The sequence below is a fragment of the Larimichthys crocea genome, chromosome XIII, assembly GCF_000972845.2.
Source record: "Larimichthys crocea isolate SSNF chromosome XIII, L_crocea_2.0, whole genome shotgun sequence".
Taxonomy (NCBI): Eukaryota; Metazoa; Chordata; class Actinopteri; family Sciaenidae; genus Larimichthys; species Larimichthys crocea.
In genome coordinates, this window is record NC_040023.1 from 7,607,129 (window position 1) to 7,632,751 (window position 25,623).

Below are 25,623 nucleotides of genomic sequence, written 5' to 3' on the forward strand. Positions count from 1 at the left end.
TCAAGGCACAAAATTACATCAGCACCAATCTCCAGCTCTCCCAATGGCAAGCAGCAACACGTTTAACGGCGTAGACTGCAATAGGAGGCAAAATAAAAGCCTGATATAGAGTACAGCGGCAGTCCATGATGTCACCAGTCAGCTGATTCCTCTGTGGGATGACAAAGATTAAAACTGTGTTCTTAATGCAGATTTTTACACACACACACACACACACACACACACACACACACACACACACACAGCCACTGGGGAAACAGTCAGTGATGGATTCATGGCTGTTATCCCCCCCTCAGAATCACTCACCCCCCAAATCTGCGCTATTGAACTGGAGTGTGAAATATGAGCGGCCGCTGCTTTCTAACACACCTGCTGTTTAAACCGTCTGTCCCTCCAAATCCTGATCAGCTTCTCCATTCTTATCTCTTCCTCTCCGGCCAGCAGCCTCCCCCTCATACAGTCGACACTTTACCCCGGGATTTATTTAGAGTCAGATTTAATCATTTTTAAAAACTGGAATCAAGCAAAATGCAGCTTTTAAATTCAGACTTTAAAGTAATTTAATGTTTTTCCCCCATCCACTTTTTAGAACCGCTTATCTTTATCAGGGTCGCAGGGGGTTGGAGCCAATCCCACCCTGGACAGGTCACCAGTTCACGTTCAAGCGTACGGGTAATTAAGAGTCGCAAATTAACCTGCATGTCTTTGAACATGTAAACTCCGCACAGAAAGGCTCATCCTTAAAAATCAATAAGTTAATTTACCTGTGTAAAACTTACTGCAACTATATAAAGGTGAAACATTGCACAACAGTTTATATATTATCATGTAGATTAGTTAGATACATCAGCACATGTTCTGTTCATAACAGCATGACGACCGGTGCTGCTTCAGATGCTTCCGTTCATTTCTAAGTGCAGATTCAAACCATTATGTTTAGTTCAGTGCTGAAGCTGCAGATTCAGGTGTTAATTCCCTGCAGGGTCGCTGCTGTGAGTGACCCCTTTTACATTGTTTTGTTGATAAATTACAAATTAGAGCCACAGGCTATGATCACTTAATGGACTTGTATTGTAAATGGACTCCCTTTTTGATCTACTGACCACTCGATGTGCTTTTACAACACTTGCCACAGGGCTTTCTATCTAAAGCGCTGATGCTAAACTCACTCATAAACATACATTCACACACCAACGTCACAGCCATCAGGAGCTATTTGGGTATCAAGGACACTCTGGCTCAGGAATCGAACCAACAACACTCTGATTATGAGACGACCCTGAGCTATTCGGTGTTAATGGTGCAATGCACTCAATGCAAGTGTGAATCTGATCAGATGATGAGTTAAGAAAGGGCAGGTCGAGCACAAACGTTTCCTATATGCTGCATCAGCCAGGACATTATGACACCTACCTAAGTTATAGGCGCCACCATATCAAGAACTGTATTTAGATAGGAAACATCATGCTGGCAGGTAATGATGGAGGGAGAAAGGTACCCACTAATGTGTTTTACAGATGTAACAGTAAAGGAGTTGTGAGAAACAGTCTTTGTGTCGGAATGAATCCGATCTCGCGTTAAAGCACAGTGAACTTCAGATCTTGGCCTCATCTGTTCACTGATTCTTCAGCTCCAGAAAACCATCAAAACATCAGAAGGTGTGCTGTGGTACCTGGCACCAATATGTTAGCGGCAGATCCGTCAAGACCTGTATGTTGTTAATGAATTTGACTTTTCAGCACATCTCAATGATGCTTGATTGAATTGAGATCTGGGGGATTTGGAGGCAACACCTTGAACTTGTTGTGTTCTTAAAACCATTCCTGAACCATTTTTGCTTTGTGGCAAGGCATATTATCCTGCTAAAAGAGGCCACTGCCTTTAGGGAATACTGTTTTCATGAAAGGATGTTTTTTACTGGCTCTCTCCTCTGTGATGACTCTCTGATCTTTATCGTCTGCCGGGAGCAGAAAGAAGAACCCAACCGAACCAAAGAAAGGATGAAAGATTATGGCAGTGAAGCGAGAGCCTGCCCAAAATTCCTGGTTATCCGAGTATGCACCACTAACCCAAAGTAGACAAGTTCAGTTAGCACCACCAAACTCCAGCTTCACATGCTTTTTTTGATTTGACACGTGTGCCTTGAACTCTTTGTCAAGGCCTTACGTATCTTTCTAACACTCCACAGAGATGAATCTTTAACTTTCTGCTTTTAGCCTCCACTGTCCTGGCACTGTGGCTAGTTCAGTGTAATGATAGTCAGGGTTTAATGCATGCACTTCATTGTTTGCTGTGGGGGCAGCAGTAGCTGACCACCATCTGACTCCTCTGAATGATGGCCACCCTCATTGCAGGCTCAGCTTTCTGCAGCTGGTCTCCAGTTAATTGGGAGCAATCCAGATACAGAGTGTGATTCACCCTCTCCCTGCTCCTAATATCGCACTCTCTCCTTATCAACATCTGCGATTCTCACTTTACACAACTTCTACCTCTCACCTCCATCTCGTACACTCGTTCGCCCGCTCATTCTGCTCTATTTCACTCCTCCGGTTTCCCTATCCATCCGCTGTCTCGTTTGCCCTCTCACCCATTTCCATCTCCATTCCCTCCTTTCCAGCTCGTCTCTCCTCTCCATCGTTCTCTCCGCTCATTCCCTGTTGAATGTAATAACGTTAATGTGATCTGCAGCGCGTCCATAAAACACATTCTAATCTCCCTGGCTGACTGTGGGCATGCAGCTGAACCTGTTCAGCTATTTCTGGCTCTTCTATTTCTCATGGTTATAGTGACTGTGTTATCACTGAATAGCGTATTTCTTTTGCCGTGGCGTAGCATCGGTTTGAATGCCACTATTGCTATGTAGAACTGGCAGGATGCTTACACTAACTGAAAGCGTTTAGATTTCAGTACCCATCTTCATTTTGATCATTTCTGGAACATTAACTGCACACTCAACCCTTTCTTTCATTGCATACACTAAGAGTTCGTTTATATTCAGCACAAAGCAAATTTTACAGCCAAAAGCAATTGCCTGGCTCCAGACCTCTGGATCACTGCCCATATCCGTGTACAGTTCTGGAACAGGTCTGGTGTTGTGCTTAACTGATAGCTGCTGGTTGGAGAAACAATCAGCGATCGGAGCTTTGTCGGTGGGATTTAGATTCGGGATGGCATCTTCCTATAGAACATATAGCCACCGAGCCAAAAGGGATAGCGACAGAAAAAGCTATGAGATGCAGCTGAGCAGGCTGTTGTAAGTTGGCTTAGAAATAACAACTCTTAAAGCAACATTACATAGAATTAAAACATCGGTATCTTTGTGATTTAGCTGTACATGTGTATTTGTTATATGTTACATTACTTATGAGTGCAATCAGCGATTTCCCCTCTAATCTCATATTTAAGTATTCTCTTGGCATTTTTTGCATTTAGATATTTGTTGTTTTTGGCTAAATGTATGCTATAAATAAAGGCAAACTGCAAAACATATTCTGTCAGGACATTCTTGTGTTATATACTTTTTTTAATAGCACTGTTAAAATGTGAAAATATATACATATATATCATCTCGTGTACCTGATATCCCCCTCTCACTCACAGCAGTGAACGCCACACTTCAGTTCACCTTGGCTGCTTTAAAAGGGAACTCTTTAAATCGAGCTTAGCTGATGTCTGTTGTCTCTTCGCCATGATGAAGCAGCTCTTTACCCGCTGTTTAAACAGTAATCTGACACATGATAAAAAAACGTACATTTAGTTTGCTTGAAAAATACAGCAGAATAATAGAATCCTTAAAAATTAATGCCTTTAATTAACCCGAAAGACGTGCGCTTGCAGCAGTATGCCAGAGGTCTGCGCCCGCCGAGTGCCCCTCCAGCTTCACCACTGTTGCTGGGATAACGAACTGAGATGACTCATAGTCAGTTGATGCAATAACGAGTGGATTTGCTATACTTTTTCCATCACCGCTTTCTTTTTTGGACTGCTGACCCTCTGCCGAACTTTTCTCTAACATGTCTTCTTGTTCTTGCTGCATTAATGACACTACAGCATAAATGTAAACACTGTTTTCAATCACACCGACTCTAAAAACAGATACATCTGTTATGTACAGTATATTTGCAATAAAATTAAATATCATACAGCACATTGGCTCTGTTTGTTTTTATATATACAGTATGCTTTGACTGTGGCAGAACTTTAGTCCACACAGGCAGTATTGTTGTACAACTTTTTAAGAAAACATCTGAACCTTAACTTCACCTTTAGACCGACCAAAGACTAAATCTACGCTCCAAGACCAAATTTTATCTTCCAACTGGAATTATTATTACATACTTTATGTTCAAAACTGGCTTGCAGACCCCCCAGGGGTGACCAAAGATGTTTATAACCAGTCGATAAATGGGTCCTCACAATCTCCAAAAGCAGATTTTCAACTATATTTGGTGACACAAATATCGATGTGAACTGTTTGGACTTTTCTTTGATACAAACCAAGCTGTAACTTATGTGGGCTGTGACGTGAAGCCAATGCGAAGTGCCAAACAAACTGCAGTTCCTCAAACGTCCACTTGAGGCTGGCTCCAGAAGTGAGTCAGTCTCCATAAGCCCCCATGTTAAAATGTCAAACTTCACAGCAGAAATAAACATGTTCACAACAGTTTTGGTCTCTACAGCAAATTTCCCATTCATGACACCCTGTACTGAGGGTGAATTTCTATTTAACCTGCCTCAGCTCCACCAATGATCCATGGCTTTGACAATATCTGTGTGTGGCGAATAAACACGGCTTACACCACGAGTACTGCAGTCCAAATTTCTCTAAATAAAAAAATCTGCTTTGTGAAACAGCACTGTGGTAAAAAACAGTACCGGTGTAACTTGTCAATAAATATGCATGGGCACTAAAGTGAATGTTTCTTCATTTAGACCTGACACCACACAGCACTCCCTCCTGATCCCATTTAACACCAGCATGTGTTACTTCTTCCTCTGGGCAAAGTAGACCTGCAATGTGTACATCCCCTGTTGGAGGCGAGGCAGGCCGTGGACATTGGAATGCAGCTCAGATCACAGCTCCCCTGCCCTCAGGCAAGGCACTTAACCTCCACTGACCCTCTCAAGCCTCAGCTAGATGAGGAGAGAGGCATCTGACAGGCCAATAAATCACAGCATTAATAACAGCATCAAAGTAGGGGACAACAGGCCAACACATAGCTGTATTAAACATGCCTCAGACAGGCCACTCATGTCATTCTGAACACTGCAACTCTGTCTTTTCTCGTGCTAAAAAGGGGACGGGGACTTTGAGAGATGAGGGTGTCACAACGCCCATTTCACAGCGAGGATGTGAGAACTTTCCTCTGTGGATTAAATGTGTGAAGTTGCTGTTGTGATGTTTAATTAAGTTAAATCGTTAATATTTCATTTCCTGCTTTGAAATAACTAAATATGTTTCTCAATCTGTGCTCTCTTCATTTTTGTATTCCCACGATGTGTTTGATATCAGCGGCATATGTGCAATTTCAAAAGATTAGCAGTCAGTAAAGCAGTAAAGAGTGATTAATAATAAGCCAGGAAGTCTCATTATTAGTTCCTATGTAAGGCCATATGGAAAATACGATCGTGATGTTTCTTTGCTGGAGATGTACTTAATGTTCAGTCAAGTTCCCGTTTGTCATGCTTTCTAAAGTTGTCTTTAATGGTGGTGGTTACCATTGTTACATCTGTTAATCCTTTGTTTCTTGGGGAGACTAACCATTTAAAATTTGTATGAATGTTTGAAACGATGGCTCCTTGACTTCAGACAGAGAAAAACAGAAGGCGGCTTCTGATTTTTTGTTGAAAACCATTCATCGTACTGGCTGAAATGACAACCATCTCTCACGATCTAGCTAACTAATGTTAATGTAGAGAAATTGCTGAAGTCAAAGGTCAATGGTGAGGTCAGGAAGGAAGAAAGTGTCCAGGAGCCTCTGATGTCTTATGCTGTATTATTTATTGACGCTTGATCAAGGAGAATTAGAGACACTCTCAAAGTTCATCAGAAGTGCCTGAGTCGGTCTTTAAACCCCAAGATAACACCACAAATACTACACGCCCAGAATTAGTCAAAGAGAATGTTTTTACCCATGCAGGTGTTATTGTCAACATATTCTAGTCTGGAGACACAGATGTCTGTTTATGCAGATTGGAACATCAACGCCAGCTATCTATTATGTCTAGAAAGGCAGCAACAGGTCTCTTCAACCCTGGACACCACAGTGTTGAGATATGGTGGCACCTACTGTTTCCAATCAAAGCCAAACAACTAATACTGCCGAGGACCTCAAGGCCCACACGTGACCTCGTGTAACCTAAGGATAGAAAATTCCATAACAACTAACATTAACCAGTAGGTTATTTAAAACTACCTCCAGTTTTTAATGTGGCTGGCTGATTAAATGAAAATAACAATCCTGCATTCGGTACTTCAAAACACAAATGATTTTTTTTTGAAGGCATGTAAATAAAACCATCTTGAAATTAACTGATCACATTTGTGCTTTTTGGAGGAAAAACACTTTCCATTCTGTTGACAGTCTGTTTACTTTCCCGTTGACTTACTCAGCAGACTGCATGCCAGTCTGAAAGCTGACATTTGCTGAACTCAAGATCCACTAACTTTTTTTTTTCCCAGAACTTTTAAAAAGCATGCACCGAGCTTTGCTGCAGTACGTAAAGCAAACACGGTTTGTTGCAAACTCAAGCCACTGATAGATGTGGAGATGTGGTTGAAACTTAAATTACTGTGTTATGTCATATGATAGCCTCGTCTTTTAATGTATTAAATGTTGCTCTGTGTTTGGAAAAGGAACCCTAAGTAGTTCTAGTAGCTCATCCAGCTAATGGCAAATCCATACCACTCTAGCCTACGATACAATACAGGCCATTGTGCAGTCTAGTAATCCTTAATGGGTATAATTTATAGTAATGTAGTAAGTCAAGGTTGACTTGCCTGGAACTCTCCCAAAGACGTCTTGATTGATGTCCTCAAACTCTGAAGACTTGTAGAGAAATTTCTTTCTGTGTTTTTCTCTACAAGCTTCAGTTTGCTCTGTTTCTTCATTTCAGGTGACGGGCACACCTGCGAATCTGTGTCAAGGTTACAGCGCTGTCACAACAGTGCGTCATATTAGCTTCTTGGATAGATGCGCCAGATGGATGGCGGAATCATCATCATGAGACGTGACTGCTAATTGAGCGTAGTAACAGATGTGTTGGAGGACACAGTCCTGAAGGGAGCGTCTCTGTGTTCAGTGGAGGTTATTTTCATGAGCTGGGCAGCAGTGTGAGCTGAAATGCTTTTGTAGAGATTAATAAAGTGGGTACCGATGTACTGTTGAATCCTGCCATGCCCTCTGACCTCCGCTGTCATTAGCACTCTGTCAGAGACACATAAATAATTCATACAGCATCTTAAATCACGAGGCCACGGCACGTTAACTTTGCTGATACACTTACGCTGCTGATCATTCTCCCCTCCGCTGTTATCTTGTTCTCTCAGAGACTCATTTATTTAATAGCCTTCATTGCTGAGGGTGACACAACATAATGGCAATTTAATCTGGAAAGGGATTTTTCCTATTCGCTCGTACATGCTTGTACAAACACACAGCAGAAGTAGCATCTGCCACTTCTCGCATGCATATTCAGACTGTTGTTGTTTGCAGCCACAGTCATACATGTGAGAGGTCAAGAACACAGAGTAGATGTGCCACTTTGCTTCATCTAATTCATCTTGCAAATGACAATTTTGTAGAATACAGTGCATCAACTCCATTTGCTGTTAGATCATATACAGCTGATCTGGAGACTGCAGAGCTGCATTTAATCTTACCTGTAAAGAGATTTATCACCGACAACCAACAAGCTGGATCTAAATTACACTCGCAATGAACATTTTGAGATGTGGATACGCATGGTGGCATATTTTGAGAGTGTATTACGAGTGCTACAAGTCAAGTTACATACCTTTATTTTGTGAGAAATGGTATTATGGTATTATTTCTGTGTAAAGTCATAGTATATGTTGAATAGTGGATGAAGCTCAGGCTCATGTTTCTAGAGTGCACATGGGCAAAGAAAAAGGTGGATAAGCACGGTGATATGATATGCAATGATGTCAGGGGAGATCAATACAAGTTTTTGACTGTGTAAACCAGTAGAGCATCAAGTCAGTAATGGACCAGGTTGAGATTTATGACTCATTTTGTATCACTTTTAATGACGTTTGAAGTTGTCAACATTTAAATTAATCATTTCAAGTTTCTATTTCTCGTTGTATTGTGAAGTTTATGGACACGATTTAAAATAAGATACACTCTGTGCCCTAGGAGCTTGAAGCTTGTAGTAAAACGACGACTACACTATAAAACCAGCACACAGCACGATAAGATTTATTTATCTAATTATATTTAATTGAATTCATTTATATTTCCATGACTTATTCATTTTGTTAGCTCTAGTTTTAGTCTCCACCAGCTCCTGAATTTCACAACAACCAAACAGACAAATAAAACAACAAGTCTAAATGAGTTTGTTCTACAGTGCTGGAGCGACACAATAAAACCGTGCTTCCCTTTGTTTTGAGCCTGATCTAGAGAACTTTTAACCACAGATCTGAGGGGTTTGGAATGAAAGTGGAGCCAGACTGTGCAGGGATTTAAAAGTAATTATTATAATTTAAAATTGAATTCTGAAATGAATAGGACGGGCGATGAAATTCAGCCAGGACTTGGACTCGATGTGTTCGTGAGGTGAAAAAAAAGAGTCGACCAAAGCTCTCGCCCGCGTCGCTCGCCGCAGCTTGATGAGTTAATTGCTTTTGTGATAAGTGACGGCGACGCAGACGAGCATGTTAACGTTTCTGTCAACTCTTCTCTTATCTGGGCGACGGCGGCCGGACGGTAGGAGGACAACATGTAGAGAGAAACAATGAAAGTCTGGGGGACAGACATTGGGATTTTGAAAAGTGAGGGGGACACATGCCTTCATGGAAATTACACCCTTGCTTACACTGATAATGATACTATAATGGACCGTTAAAAGCAGGCAGCATCGGGCTGCAAGCATACACATAATAAAAGATTCTAATATTAGCGTCTAACTCGGCCTTGCTTCAGTATATATATGACACCCTGAGCCCTCTTACCTGCACATAAATACTTCTATCAGTCTTGGTTAGGGCTGATAAAACACCCTCCCTCCCTCCCTCCCTGTATCTTCTCTCACCAACACACACAGCTGACCTTTCCCCTGCTGGCTTGGTCACAGGTAGGAGGTGGTGGAGGCGTACTGGGAGAGAGATATTGGAAGTGCTGTCTTAATTAAAAGATGCTAATGCATGCTGCTACCTGCTGGCCGCAGTCACAGCTCCAGACCTCCACATCAAATCATTGTTAAATCCCAGGATTAATGCTGCCTCCAGTTCAACAACCTCAGAGCCGCAATACAGCGTCGCCACCGTTCAGGTACCGACGACGGGACACGGTCACAGCTCCGATACATTATGCTGCCTGTGACCAATGCACAAAAAAAAAAAGCATTTCCAATCCATAAATGGAAGCGATGGTTCACAGAGCCCCCACAGACTGCAATTATACTGTTGTCAGTGCCTGATTTCCTGCACAGCCACACAGCGGGGAGCAATAACAAGCCAACAGCCCTGTCAATAATACATTTTATTTGTTGCTTACCAAGGAGCCGACAGCTCAGGACCGATTGACCTTTCTGGCTTATTGGGAAGAAAAACTAGATGTGCTCGCTGAGGTGTTTCTTCATTATCTTCAGAATAGAGGCCGCAGTATGCTCACAGTGTGTAGAAAGCATGTCGACGAGACCTTCGGCAGACAAAAAGACCCGAGGATGACGACTGCAACTTGTTGTTTGTGGTACACGCTTGGAAAAATACGAAAAAATATACCCTGGTGGTTCTTGATTAAACGTGTTTATAGGACAGACGTAACATTTGTCTGCTTTTAAAACTCTGCGAAGCGCTTAGACCAGCGTTATCATTTTTATTATAGACATGTCAATGATATATATTGAGTAATTTGGATACTGCATCATTTTACAAGAGCAAATGTGCAGTAATAACTGTGAACAGCACAATTGGATCATCACTGTGGATCAAACTGATAAATACATTGTCATAATAACTCAAAATAAAAATTAATTAAATAGAAATGTTTGCATATAACTGTAAAGTCTTAGATTATGTGCACATACATACATTTTTCCATAACTGGTTATCATCATCAGGGTCACGTGGGGCTGGAGCAGACACTGAGGCTGACAAACTCCTCCGTTTCGTTTTGTGTCATGAATTTATTGTTAATTTACTGGTTGTTTGTTAATTATGTTGTATGTATTATTTGTTGTAGTTGTTATTTATGTTTGTGTTGTTCTGCTGCTGCCCCTTGGGTATAATGACGATACCTTAAACTTCAACTTAAGACAAACATTCACGCTCACGTTCATGCCTATAGGAGGAAGCCAGAGAGAACAACTCCACACAAAAGCTGCACCACCACCTAGTTTGCCTACAGTTCATTACAATAATTCCCACCCCCCCAAAAAATTGCTTGAAAATCAAAATATCTATGTCTCTTAGCAACACTGTCTCCTAGAAATCACATTTATATTACTGAATTGTTTGTCCAATTACCTCGTGCTGCCAGGAGCAATCACTGCTTAGATTATGTTCACAGATTTTTTAGAATAAATGAAGTATGTTCTGCACTGAAGGATGGAGGTGGTTGTTGGATGGTGGGTGTACTGTGCCACCAGAGAGACCAGGGACCAAAAACCAGCAACCGAATCATCAGGAATGATGGTGATTTATGTCACTGTGGACTTTTTCTGCCCTGAACTAGACCCATGATATTCCTCCAGCTAACCAACTAAAAAAAAAAAAAAAAAAAAAAAAAAAGTTGTACTGTACGATCGATAAAACTTAAATTAAATACAGTCTAAATATATACCAAACTTTTTATTGCAGTCTTGTTTCAGAGCCGCTCTCCAGGTTGGAGCTGTGGATACTTAGTTCCACTATTCCCCCTCACTCTTACACCCCCCTGCCTCGCTCTGTTGTCTAAGGATAGGAGCGATGCTGGCTCTTCATTAGGACAAGACAGGAGGACAGTGTGTCCCCAGAGCCCGGGAGCATGGAGGACTCAGCTGGAGGCAGTGGGACTATAATGGAAGTGCAGAGAGCTTTCCCCTGCCTCATTCAAAGCATCCACACAATCCCATTTGCTAAATTGATAAGACATAAATCTCCCGCTGTCTCGCCTTCTCTTTGTCTCCACGTCTTCTTTATTTCACCTTTGGTCTAACCACCATCACTCTTACCGTCCATCCACTGTTTCTCCCCCGTCGGCGTCGCCTCAGCCGTCCCTCCCTATAATGATTATCTACCTGCATACCTGCAAAATATCTTTGATTGATTGATTGTGGCACTGACGCGGCAATTCATCACTGCACACAGCGCCGTGGGATGATCCAGGCGGAGAGGCGTCTGAGTGGAGCGCATTCACACCCTGAGACACGACGACAGATGTGACACTTTAACGTATTTGAAAGAAGAAGACCGCCTGACTGTTGTTTGTGCTATAAGTCTTAATCTTCTTGTTTTATATTCTGGCACTGAGGTTAAAGTCACGCTGCTATCTAGTGTTACAAGTGCAGTATTTTCTGGATTTACATTTTAAAAAAAGAAGAGTCATTATTACATTTATTCGATATAGTTTTTGAATATTGCTGCCTTCTTTCTGCTTGGATCTTTTCATCAGTTGTGTGCCAGGCCTGTCAGAAGCAACTCACGCTTTGTCTTTTGTTTCTTTTACCGTTGGCACAGATAATCATCGGTTGGTTCTGGTTTTATAGTCATCCTGGTCACAGAAGCCTATTTGTGTCTCCACAGCCAAACGGTCGCTCGCTGCTATCTGCATCGCCTCCCAGTGAGACAAAGGAAGTCCTAATTTTAGAACGTGCCTGCCAGAGAAATGTATTATCCGCAGCAGCTGTTTACCGCTCGGTTATTCACAGGACATTACAAACAGTACAGAGCCAGAACGGCAGCTTTAATGATCTCTACTCTGAATAAAGACCTGCGAGGTTCACAGGCGTAAAAAACGCCACCTACTCTTCATCTGGGATGGAAACAGCTCTGCTGAGTTATAAGCAGCACAACATTGCCACCATGTGACGAGACTAGAGGATTACTCACTGACTGACAGTGCTAGCTTTATTTTTATCAACCTTTTTATGATGTTTTTTTTTCCAGTATACCTCAAAAACACCATTTCCTTTATTTTATATTCATACTTTTATCTTGTTTTCATCCTGTTACAATCAATACAAAAACAATACAAAGAAAAAATGATAACCAACTGTTAATTCAACATTAAAAGGGTACTACTAGTATGGAAGGAGGCAAATTTGAATTATTGAATTATTCTGACTTTTAGTCCTTCGTATGTGTCGAGCCTCAAAAACATGAACATCCTACACTTCCCATAATGCAACTCAACATCTTTCACGAAACAAATACAATCAAAAGTTGAATAATATGAGGCTTCAGCTGTCTGTGTTACACAAATGAAGAGGAGATGCTCCAAAGTTTGCTCAAAAAAAGAGGGATTCAACACTAAAGAGACTAACTCCTGCTGCTTAAAGCTGGATTTATACCTGAGGCAAGGAGTAAACAGGAGAGCTGGCTGCATGTAAGTACGACATGTGATTTTATTTATAGTTTAATGTCTGATTTCTCCCGTGGATATCACCACTACAACCCTAAACAGGTGCATCATGTCAGGTGTTTACAGTCTTTCATTCTGCTTACTCTAAACTGGTGTGAATGGTTGTTTGTCTCCATGTGCCCTGTGCCCCTGTGACCGTGATGAGGATAAGCCGTTACAGATAATGGTTGGATGGAAATGTTGTTCACAGGGTTTAATATTAAGCAGCAGGGAACATCTAGTACACAGTACTAAAACTATCTGACGCTGTAGTTCACCTGTTGGGGCGTGTACCACAAACCAAAGCCTGAGTCGTTTACTGCAGTGACCCAGATTCTCTCCACCGCCTTTCCCCTCTGTCTCTCTGCTGTCATTTTCCAAAACCAAACTAAAATGCAACAAAAAAGTACAGCTCTTTCAGTGTCAGTGGAAACAAACAGCTAACTAAAGAGCTCGTGCCCTTTTCAGACATGACATCTGTAGCATTTCTGGGTTCGTCTGTCAGTCAGTGATGTGGGTTTGACGCTCAGACATGAAAATGGAAATGTTTGCCTTGGCTTTATTCAGAGTTGACAGTACAGGGAGAGATCCACATGCTCAGTAACACCAAGCAGTCCACAGAGGGAGCTGAAAAGTGTTTTCTGTTCTCACTCAGGCTGCGTCACTGAAGGATTTTAAAGCTTTTCTATCAGTCGAAGCATCAATAAGTATCAACTATTGTGACTGTACGGGATGCTAAACAGTCACGGCCCTAATTAAACATTTGTCATCGGTCTCATCATTTATCACAAAGAGAATCCAGCTGCCTATTGTGAAGCGTTGACATACATTTCATATAGACTCTCTCACCTGCTGTGAGTTTCACAGTCGTCATGAATGAACATTTAAATTTTTAAACAGCTCTACTTGTGTGATGATTATTGTGACTGTAGCTCAGCTCGGTCACACTTCAAGCAGAAAAAAAAAAAGGATTTTTATAGCCTGATCTAACGTGAGAAGAGTCTCCTCAATCAGCTGACTCACACTGTTTCATAGTTTATTCAACTGATTATGTTTGAACAAGGAAGAAGGCTATTAATCTGTGTGTATTTGACCGTATGCTGCTGTAGCTCAGTTCAAACTTGTTGGACGTGTTACAGAAATCAAATTAACAAGAGTGCATGTGAGGGCGACATGTTTACCGTCACATTTACAATATATCTTTGAGAAAGATATGTAACTGTATTAAACGTGTGGCACTATTTGTTTACTTCAAACTGTATGCACACCATCTTATGCTGCATGCTGTATATAGTGTTTTATTTGTGTCTTTGCATGTCTATGCTCCATTCAAGCTGTGTTCTGTTGTTTTGGTTTTGCATGTTGTTAGTTTTATGAATGGTGTATTTTTGGTACAGAACACCTCCTGTGTAAATCTGTACTCTTGGCTCGCTTTAATAATCCGTGCACACTGAGATGGCCAGAGGCAGCAGTTTATACAACTTTTGGCCAGAAGATGTCGCCATTTTATCACAGTTTTACATCTATAGTCTACATCATAACAAGTACATTTAAAATACTTAATACCATTATGTCAAATACAGAGTTTAATGATGGTAAAGTGGTTCATACTGTGTACTCCGGCTTCCTCCCACAGACCAAAGACATGCACAGGTTAATTGGTAACTCTTAATTGCCCGTCTGTAGCTGTGAGTGTGAATGGCTGTTTGTCGTCGTACTCTAAATACTGTTTAATTTCTCTCAATCACTTATCATGGTTGAGGTTTCGCTGGTTGTCGCTGCAGTGGTGTGTTTCATTCACTAAGACACCTTGGACCAACCAGCAGCATCTAAAACCTGCTGACTCTTCAGTCATTTTGACAGCTCAAGGTTGAGAAGCCCTGCATCTATTATCAGCAACGGTCCTTTTTTTTAAAAGCAGCAGGTTCAGGATTCAGGTTTACTGCAAGATTTTCCCTAATTATTAGTAAAGAATGGAAATGATCTTACCTTTGTAGTGTCGGTCATCTTTGAGAAGAGAAAGGACAAAAAAGAAGAGTGAGAAGTGTGAAGATTTGTACACTGCACCAACAAACATATAAAAGTAGTAAAAAAAAGGGAGGAAAGAGAAAATAATTCATGAGGAAGGACGTTCAGCTTTTATTGCAATGTTTGCAGATGTCCCCCAAGGACATCTTGAATCCTGGTGCCTTTACACAAAACATTGTACATTGGTCTCTGATTTTGTTGTTTTGCTCAAATACAGAGAGAGGAGAGTGACTCACAGTGACACACGGGTTTGGGCATGTCCCACTTGCCCATCTTATTGCACTGTGTTGAGTTTCGGCCCATGAGGATGAAGCCTGGCAGGCAGCTGTAGTGCAGCACTGTCCCCTCCACCGGAGGCCCCAGGGGCCAAGAAGACACTCGACCATTTTCCAGTGATGTCCAAACCCGAGGACACAACAACACTGGAACAGAAAGACAGAGGAGGCTTTATTTTAGGGATCTCTTACTTTGTGATAGATAGACATTTTCAAGGTGGTGACAGTACAGTACAGTTTAAGGGGATGAACTAAAAAGTTACGTTTCTTCCACAGGCTTTAAAAAGAGACCATCACAGAGGATGCAGCACGTGTCTGGTGGTATCAAGAACACTATTAACTTACAGCTAATTGCATCAAAATCTCAGCCAAATGAAAAAGTCTTGTTAGTCAACTCTCCATATCAATCTTAGGTAACATTCCTAGGAAATAAGTGTGTTAAGCACAGAGCTGGAGTCGGTGTGATAGCATGGCTCAAGCAAAAAGTTAAAATATACGCCCTTCTGACACCTCTAATGTTCACTAAAAAAACAATTTGTGCTTATAAATACTTGCACACTGCAACTCTTTATTCGTGAACAGCAGCTGGATGCACAGACTCCCAGAGTAACATATTTAGTTCAAACTATTTTAAGTTTCCGGTACCTTTAAAGAGGTTGGTGACGCAGGTGACGCAGGTTTCTAGGTTACTGATTACTGTATTTTCTTGCTAAAAAAAGGCTTGAACTTCAAGAAGTTGTCCTACGAGGACATGGGGAGTTTAGATGATCTCTTAACTAGGGACGCAGCGATTAACTCAGTGCAACATAAACCAGCGGCAACTGAAATATCACTCGCCAAAACTGCATGTAATCCCATCAAAGATCAAATCTATAATCGTTGTATCCGTATCCTCGACATGAACACAGAATATCTTCTCAGAGTGGATGCAGTATGTGTGGATCAGTGTCTCGGGTGGAAGATGAATGAATGTATGATGGATAACAGAGAGGAGAGTCAACTGAGGTTAAACTCACAACATCTGCTGTGCTGGCTCAGATCGGTCCAAGTGCCATTGGGCAAACACTTCCTGACCTTTGGTCCGACAATCACCCTGTTGCCTCTGCAGATGTACTCTATCTCGTAGTCTACTGGCAGCACTTGCACACTGCGGATCTAAAAAAAACACACAGAGGAGAAGAGAACGCAGTCGGCGTTTACAAAGAGGATGAAACTCATGCATGCAAACATTTTTGATCAGTGCTACAGTAGAGGATCTATGATTTTCAATATAAACGTTGATATGCATTAACCTGACTTGAATTCCAAGTGAATAACCTGACTCCTGTGACTTTGTGGAGCCGTTTATCGCAGCGCAGCAGCAGCAGCCATTCCTCACCTGCTCTTGTGTCAGACCTCGGTACCTTATCCCTCCATCTCTGGGAGGACGGATGATTGCACAACCTGAAAGATAAAGACACCGTCAGGTGGAACAGACAAAGACACGGCTCTATCTGTCTCAATCTTCTGGCTGTTAATCAGCTACGAGGTAGCTCTGCTATTCAGCACTGATGCTGCCACACACATCAGATAAAAATCACGTTTTAAAGAATATCTTATATAGATCAAACCAAACAACTGACCTTCAAACAAGTGTACTGTTTGTACCCAAAGCTTAATATATCTTCTTTCTCCGTGCAATAGAGTCCATTATTGTCCAAAAACTATGAGAAACACGTCAGTGAAAAACACTGGCTTTTACCTGTGAACTCTTTGAACTCCGTAAAGCACTTTGGGCTGCATTTATGAATGAAATGTGTGCGATAAATAAATTTGCCTTGCCTCCCACATGCACTCTCTCCTGCTGCACCAAACGTGCATAAATCCACCGCTGACTATAGTCCTAAAGAAATGCATCAGCTCCTCTAGTTCGAGTAACATTTTAACCAGCTGTTTTTGCAAATTACTGAGCTTCTTTTAAAAATGTTATGACAGATTTACATCTTCAGTTAGCAGGAAGGCAACCTAAGTTGGGAATTATGAAGGAAACTCACTGTAGATAATGGCATAGTGATAAAAGTTCATATATATTACACCTAATTCATATTTTTATAACAAATGGATGAATAAAAATCCATGTGAAAGTCCCTCCTAAAGCATTTACAGACAGAGTATTATTATACAAATACCCCTGTACCACAAGTGCCTAGACTCCTCGCGTCACTGTCTTTAGGAATGAATGGTTTGAGTGAAACAAAGTGAGACGCCGTGTTTTGCAGGTTTCGAGAAGCTGCTATTGTTCTTTCACAGAAAAGGTTTTTCTGCGTGTCACAACCCGACCACTAGATGGAGACCTCTGTTTTGTTTTCAGCACATGCTAAAAAAGGACAAGCAGCCTGGTTTCCAGCAGAAAGCTCGCTCGTTATCCATCTCAAGAGATTTTCCATCCATGCGAGGTTTGCGCTTGTTGCTGCCAGCCTCGCTTATTTGTCAACAGAGCGCAGGGTTTCACATGAAGACATTGTGCTTTCAGAGAGATGGCAACACAGTTAATGAAGCCAGCTGGGGCCTGACTAGCGGGGAGGGAACAGATTTGCATGTTCAGACTGTGTGAGACTGATGCACTTAAAAGGTTTAGGCTACGAAAAAAGAAAGCTTTTCGGAGATTTGGAGGGTGACAAAGGGCCAGAAATGTATTTCTGCCACGCTGATTATTTTTGCCTCAGAATGGTCACTGTATATCTGCATGCTTTGTATTTTGGAATAGTAGTTTCAGAAGATATTCAGTGATTACTGATTGACTTTGCCATTTTCCTGATGATGTCCATACCCGTTCACTTGAAAATTCTCATGATATAATTCAAATTCTTTTTAATCTGAACTTAACCTCAAGTTTTGCATCCCAAAACTTATTTTTAAATGTATTTTTGCAATCTGGTTTATAAAATTCTAGAAAAATTAGAGAATTACCTGATATTATCTATGAAATGACCTACAAACCATCCAAAACTCAAAATTATTCAATGTTGGGGCGGTCGGTGGCGTAGTGGGTTAAGCGGCCGCCTCGTGTGTAAGAGGCTATAGTCCTCGCTGCAGCTGGCCCCGGTTCGAATCCCGCATCGGACGGCCATTTGCTGCGTGTCATTCCCCCTCTCTCTGCCCCCTGCTTCCTGTCTATCTTCAGCTGTCCTATCATTAAAGGCATAAAAGGCCAAAAAAATATATAAAAAAAAAAAAAAAAAAAAAAAAATTATTCAATGTTCCAACTTAAACTGGGTGGTGTTCGGCATTAAAGCTTGAAAAATAACTTAAAACAATTCAAGAAATACCTGCTGATAAATCAGCTAACTATATGCATCGGCTCTATATAATGTGACTCCCTGAAAAAGTACATTTCCAAGACCAAATAATAAATGGATATAGGCCAAAAATCTGTAAATTAGACCTGTCCTGCTAACACAGCCTGGGCGGTGTCAGCCCCTCAGGACCTGAAACCTGACCAGCCTTTTAATACCAACAGGTTGGTGTGGAAGGACTGGACAGATAAAAGATGCCACGCCGGGGGAGAAATAAGCCAGAAGAACTGACTCTTTGATGAAAATGTCAGCCTGGCTTTGATATAGATGGGAAGTGACCTCGATACACACCACCCTACACCTTACTTCACACTATGGTCACCAGTAATCCATTAAAGCACATGAAATCAACTAGTCCTGGGAAGAAACCAGCTCCGTGGAGCCTCCGGTCCTGTGTGTGTGTGTGTGCTGGCATTTCTTATTTCTTGCCAGCTCTGTTTCACTGAATCAACATCACAAGTATTTTTCTGTATATCTGATTATCTCCAGTCTCTTCATCTCTTTCTGCCTTGCCCTCCCCGGGGATTCATACATCTGGAGTCTGCCATTCTGCACAGGTTCACCCACAGTGTAAAACCCTAATTACTAAACAGCCACCGCATTCCTCACTAGAGGCCAGGAAAGACCACTAGACGTGACTCCCATAGCAAACACCTCCGCCCTCCACCCTCCACTCGGCACAAAGAGGAAATGACAGCTCGCTAATCTGACGGCAGGTTTATGTCTGTATTACAGAGATCTGACATCTGCCTCCGAGCATTAGTGTCAGAGCATGAGCTCTGATATAAAGGCACCATAATAAGCACTACAGAGTTTACAGCAAATATTCATTAGTGGTTTCAGCTCCCATTGGCTGCAAATTGGTTTTTAAATGTGGGGTTGGGCCGGCACTGCCTGCCAAGCTGGGCCGTTAGAGGCGGGAAATGGTGCTTGTCCAGTCTGAGTCTCAAGAGCTGTGGCAGCAATTTTATGTTGTGAGGCTGGCTGATCATGACAGAGTGAAAAGAGCCACAGACATGTTGGACAACAAGCGCAAAACAAAAGCATGCCGATGTAGCATCTACCCAGAAATATCCATTTATTGGTTCATTGCGCTCACCAACACAGTCCTGTGAGCAGGATGTATCACTGCTGGATCACTTTTCAGTGTTCTCGACTAAACAACATAGTGGGTAGTTTGTTTGTTTTTCAAAATGACCCACACAAAGTAACATTTTCTGTCTTTAACATTGGTTTCTTTGCCCACAATCACTCCTTAGCGTCAAAGTAATCTTTCTTCTGTGTTGAACAGCTTGATTTATGTTGCACAACTCTTAAACTTCATTAAACGCTGACATTCACAAGCACAGAAATGTAGCAAAGGCAGCAAACTTTTCCTGTGACATGTACTAAGATAGCAATTTAATAAAAACTTTGGACTGGCTGATCGATTGTACTGAGATATATACTCTCCATGGATCTGCCAAAGAGCTGACTTTAGTATCACATGATCAACTACAAGACTGGAGGTCGGTTTGGAGGAAGAGGAGATTAGTGACACTGCACTATTTTAAATTTAGGTTTGTCTACTTGAACCTGAAATTGGTGCATTCACTTGCATGCAGAGATAAAATGTCGGTACTTCAGAACAATTTTGAGGTACTTTTATTGCAAGTATTTCTATCTCATGCTACTTTAAACGTCTACTTTACTGACATTTAGATGGAAGTATTTTACTTTTAACTCTCCAACATTTATCTGTCAGCTGTAGCCGCTGGATAAAATACAATGTGTTGTTAAAGATTTAACCATTGCTTCTCAGCTTTTTGGCTTGTGACTCCTCACAAACAAGGAGATTCTTGTCATGTTTCAGGTGTTTAATGTATGTACCTAGGAGCCGAGCTATGTATGATGATGTCTTTGTTCTTAATCTTGCCTAAAGAGAGAGTGGCCATGTTCGAGAGCCTGAACCACTGGAAAAATCAGAGATGTGTGGGGTGATTTAAACTGTTTGCATATGAATTTTAGTAATGCTTGCATGCTGTGAAGAATATGAAGCAGGGCCTTCTCTTATATGTCACCTCTTTTTTTGTTTGCTCGATACATTAACCTCTCAAAACTAAAACAACAAAACTAACTCAAATTCTCACTGAATACTGCAGGTATTATTAGCTCTCCTAAAATACCACCGAGGATTACTGATGGGTAAACAAAAAGACATTTTGTTGTCACATCAACATTAATGTACACTGCTACACATTCACAAACACGCAACAGAAGACAAACACACACCAGACCAGCAGACAGCAGGCTCACAGAGCATCCATTGTATCGCTGCAGCCACAATCGTTTTGTACAGACAACTGGAGACATTGTGTCAGAGACAAACACTTGTGTGTGTGTGTGTGTGTGTGTTTCAGCACAGTCATTACCGGCAGATGTATTATACGCAGACACGCTGAGTAAGGGCAACATGGTGGAGAAGAAGAGAAGAAAGGACGGTGCCATCTCTCTACCTGCAAAACAAAACACAGAGAGGAGAATACATTCAAAGAGGGAGCTGACAGGGAAAGAGACACACAGCATCTGCTCCAGAAAAAGGAGTACACCCGAAAGCCCCGCTGTGCATCGTACTGTATACACACATCCATTTAGTTCTTTACTGGGTATACATGCCATCAAGGTTTGACAGCTGACTGTAAACTAAAATCATCCAGTTATGGCTTTGTCAGGATATGTATCATTCATATTTAATATGTAGATTGATTCTTTTGTTCACTAAAAGTGCTGAACAGATGAAGCTGGTGTGTTACTGCAAAGTTTTGAACAATCTGCTTCCAGGAAAGCTTCCAAGGATTCACCTGCTAAAAGCCCAAAGGTAGCAAGAAAGATGTCTGACAATGTTGTCCCTGTCCTCACCAGTTCTTAAAATCCTATTTTTGTCCCCCTCACTTTTTGATTTACTAACTGAAGTCTTCATATTGTCCAGCTGTCAAAATCCAGAGGGGAGAAGTGAAGAATCGATAAAATGTTTAAAGCTTTAAAAGGTATTAGAGTATTACAAGCCTCTAAGCAACATGCAGTCTACTATGATCAGTGGAAAAACAGTGCTGTACATTAATCAAAGACTAGAAACATTTCTCAAGAATTTATGACTCTGGCCTTGTCGTCCCCCATACATTATTATTGACACTGCTCAGCAAATTCAGTATTAATACAACAAGCTGTGTTATCATTGCCTTTTTAATGGGCTCTTATTTTGAAGGGACTCTTATTTTGAAAGACCTTTGTCTTGTGTTTGTGTGTGTGTGTGCTTGCTTGTGTAGTCTTGTGTCTGTTAATCAGAGTTTTACAAAGTCTTTTATTTTGAAGGGACTCTTATTTTGAAATACTTTTGTCTTGTCTGCGTGTGTTTGTCTTGTCTGTCTCTGTCTGTGTGCTTGTGTGTCTGTAATGTCTGTCTGTGTGTGTGTGCATGTGTGTCTGTCTGTCCGTCTCTCTATGTGTCTGTGTTTGTCTCTGCGAGAGAGAAGGATAAAATGTCCGACATTAAAAATGTAGTCTTGATAGTCATTGTTTTCATACAGAGACTTCAATAAAATTAGTCCAAGGCAGGTTTGAGGTTGCCAAGCAACCAGGGTCAGCTGCAGGCCAGAGTAATTAGGCACTCTGTGTCCCTCCCCCTGAGACACTCAGAAAATCTCTAAATGAAGCCCCTTAAAGGTGGCCAAAAATGCCAAAAAAGGCGTGCCGCAAACCAAAAGCCGAAATGACCATCAGCATCCTCGTCTCGTGGACAATTTCCTTGCCGATTTTTTTGGTGAAAATTCTATAAACTTTGGCCTCAGGAGTTGGACAAAGCACAGGTGCTCCCTTTTTGGAAAGATGCGTGTTGCTGGCGCATCTTTGTGTCTGACCCCAAAACTATAAAAATGACAGCTTCAGCAGTGTTATCACTGCGACCGAATCGAATTTTCCTACGTCTTGAGTGGTGATCATGACTGTAGAGTGACATTTGCGGCCTCAATTGCAGTTTACACATTTTTGAGCGTGCCAAAACAAGGGCGTAAGAATAATAACAATAAGCACGGTGAATAGTATAGTGTGCTCTTTCAGGCACACTCAATAAAGCGGTATAGCACAAAGAAGCACATTTATCTATCATAGTATCTGCTCTCTGAATGAATTATTACGTTTACGCTACAATTAAAACATCGATCTGTTTTGTTTGTTAAGCTCCACAGACCATAAATTACATTTCAGTGAGTTCTTGGAGCAGAAAAGGTCTCATAATGAAGCCAGTTTGACACAGCCATTGAAATTCTTTCTCCTACCAATAGAGATGGCAGCAACTGACCCAGATGTCTCTTGAGCGACGTAGTTTTTTTGACTCAATGTAATTATGTCTTCTGTTCTTTTAGTTTTGCTTCAGTAAATAGTTAAAACTTACTTTGGAAACATGTTTTGATTGGAGTCAAGCTCAAAAAGCTCTTCACTTCTTGTGGACATTGCAAATATTGATTTGAATCAGACAGCGGTACATCTCGGCCACTATACAGTTTTTTCACAGATGTAGTGCAGTCCAATACAAAATAAACAACTTGGGATGCCTCCAAAATAAGTCTTGACTGTTTACTGAAGCAAAAGCACTAGTACAAAACAAATATGCAATTCCTTATTATTGCCAACAAACAAAAATATGATAGATAGATATGTGAATATTATATATAATATATGCACAAATAAGTAGTAGTAAACAGTGGTGTTTATTCCTGAAAACATTTTTAATTAAATCAAAGCAGCTGACACACCATCGGCCTGCAGCTTACCTCTGCAGTTCTGGTCACCCTGGGGCAGTTGCCTTCTTTGCCGACTTGCTAATCCAGCTTTGCTGGAGCCTAGATAGACTTACTTCAATGAGAACCACTCATAAAAGCATCGCTCCATAGCACCACAAGTGGGTAAATACACCCACAGGGTGCCTTTAATTAGTAAATTGCTGTGGGTATGTATTTAAAACTACTGATGATATGAAGGGTGGATGAATAAAATGCATAAACTATTTGACTGGAGCATTTCAGAGCCTTGGGGTGTATGTCTAACTAATGGCATCCCAAAACTGGCATGAGGCTTTGACTGGGCGACCCACTGCATCAATATATCAACGTCGATGGTCTACAGAGGGTTGCATTAGCTGGCTCACAGCACTGCACACATAGGGACTTATAGATTACACTTCATTATGAGCATCTGAGAATGTGTAATTGCTGCAAAGTTGAGGGGGACTAATCATTTATTTCGACGCGACTGTGGTGGCTTGATAAAAAGCATGTTTGTTTTTTTTGTTCTTTTCACTCCATCTGGTATTTTTAAAAAATGGTGGAAATGCACAGAACAGAGAGAGAGCAGCGTTGGTGACTGACTAATGTGATAATCAGACTCCAGAAACTGCATGTGAATGATCCCAACGCTCACACTGTGTTTTCTGACAGTAGAAATCCTGGAAAGCTGTAGGCTTCGTCCATACATCCACCTGTCCTACGCTCCGCACCGCTCTGACCTTAATGGAAATTGCAATGGATTGAGGTTTTGATTAAATAGCCCTTTCATTGCTTTTGCCATCCCTCAATCAGCCGTGAAACTATGAAGGATGAATTTCGGTTTATTCCCCATTCGAAACAATAGATTTGGTGCTACATTCTGGTGATGCCTGAGTGTAGTAGCACAATAACACAACATGCAGCCCTAACTACATGACTAAATGACTATGACCAGACTGTGCAACTGCCTTTATAGCTGCCTGCCCAGAGGGGAAATGTGAAATGGCTGTCAAGAGAGCTAGGGCTCCTGTTGCAGGACTGTTACTGTGCTCTGCTGCAGTGCATAGGCAAAATCTCATTCATCACTGGTGGGAAATGCAGTGTTGCTGCTAAAAAACAAACAAGCTCATAAAGGTGAGAGATGATTAAGTCCATTTAAAAGCTACTTTTGGGTTAGGTGTTTTCTCTGTGATCATGACTGAAGCCTCGTTAGTAAAGACTGTTCAGTGCACCGACCACAACAAATGTACTGCACAGAACAAACAACTTAAGGCAACAGAATATAACTTTTCTACCATTAAAGAACAGGTTTTACATCATTTTGATTGTACATTGACTTGTAATCAGGTTAATGGTGCCCTCATACATTTGTTCTTGTGCTATAGACTTTGTGCTTCAGGTAAGATCACGCTTTAAGTCACACACCAACAACTATTTCACTGATTTTGGTAAAACTGGATCATATTTCATAAACAATGTCCTCCAGCTGCAGTGCATCAACGAGTTTCCTGATGGACAGTAGCTGCGAGCTATGGCCGCCCGGCCTGTGTGAGCCCAGCGAGCCGGGGAAATATTACCGTAGTTTGTACCACAGGGAGAGGAGATCTGAACCAGAACCAGAAGTGGGCAAGCGGACAATCTTACTGAACTCAGCAGCCTCTGTGGACATAATGACAGAGGCCAAAAGACTAAAGAGGAAGTTGCTGGAACAAGCTGAGAGGAGAAAAAGAGAGTGACTGAGCAAGAAGTCGCTGGGAAAGAATACATGTGGGACTGACTTTTAGTGGTTGGAGAGAGCTTGGTGAAATAAAAGGCTGAAAGACAGACGCCGAGCTGGGCTGACTTCTGTTGGACTAGTCAGTAATATTAGCTGGCTGCTATGTCTTATCTGTCAATTATTTTATGTTCTGGTTACAATAATACCAAGGTAAACAGTATATACTGCATATTGCAAAATGCAGCCAGACAGTAGGGAAGTCAAAGTATTGAGAAATGCAGCGTAAATTTAGGACTTTGTGGGATAACACCAGCCTTATCTTTTAAAAATTAAAAGCACTAATGTGTCCAGCAGTTTATCTTCCTTGTTTACAAATGATAGTCCCCAGCACCAGGCCATTACAATTCATCCAGTGGAGAGCATTAATAATCTAAGATAACTTGAAATCCAGTGGTGAGACGTCCTGCTCTAAACGGACCAGCAAACATTACCATGTTAAGGCCCCTCAGTCAGAGGACAAGACAAACTAAATGGCACCAGTGATGACACAATGGATCTAATCACAAATTAACATTGATTCTAATGAGAATTTTTAATCTAGCATCGATAAGAGACAAACAACACTGTCCAAAACTTTTCCTGCGAGAAGTACTACACACACACACACACAAACACATACATGCG

The 25,623-nt window shown here is 41.4% G+C and overlaps 1 protein-coding gene across 2 annotated transcripts in view; it reads right to left on the reverse strand.

Annotated features, from left to right (window-relative positions):
- gabbr1b (gamma-aminobutyric acid (GABA) B receptor, 1b) overlaps window positions 1–25,623 on the reverse strand; it is a 127,233-nt gene that overhangs the window by 73,856 nt on the left and 27,754 nt on the right. For both annotated transcript variants that reach the window (XM_019254386.2, XM_027287038.1), the window contains exons 3-7: window positions 20,835–20,918; window positions 16,467–16,531; window positions 16,105–16,243; window positions 15,050–15,235; window positions 14,775–14,792 (exon numbers count right to left, since the gene is read on the reverse strand). In XM_019254386.2, the coding sequence (XP_019109931.2) occupies window positions 14,775–14,792; window positions 15,050–15,235; window positions 16,105–16,243; window positions 16,467–16,531; window positions 20,835–20,918 (492 nt within the window). The remainder of the gene's footprint in view (window positions 1–14,774; window positions 14,793–15,049; window positions 15,236–16,104; window positions 16,244–16,466; window positions 16,532–20,834; window positions 20,919–25,623) is intronic.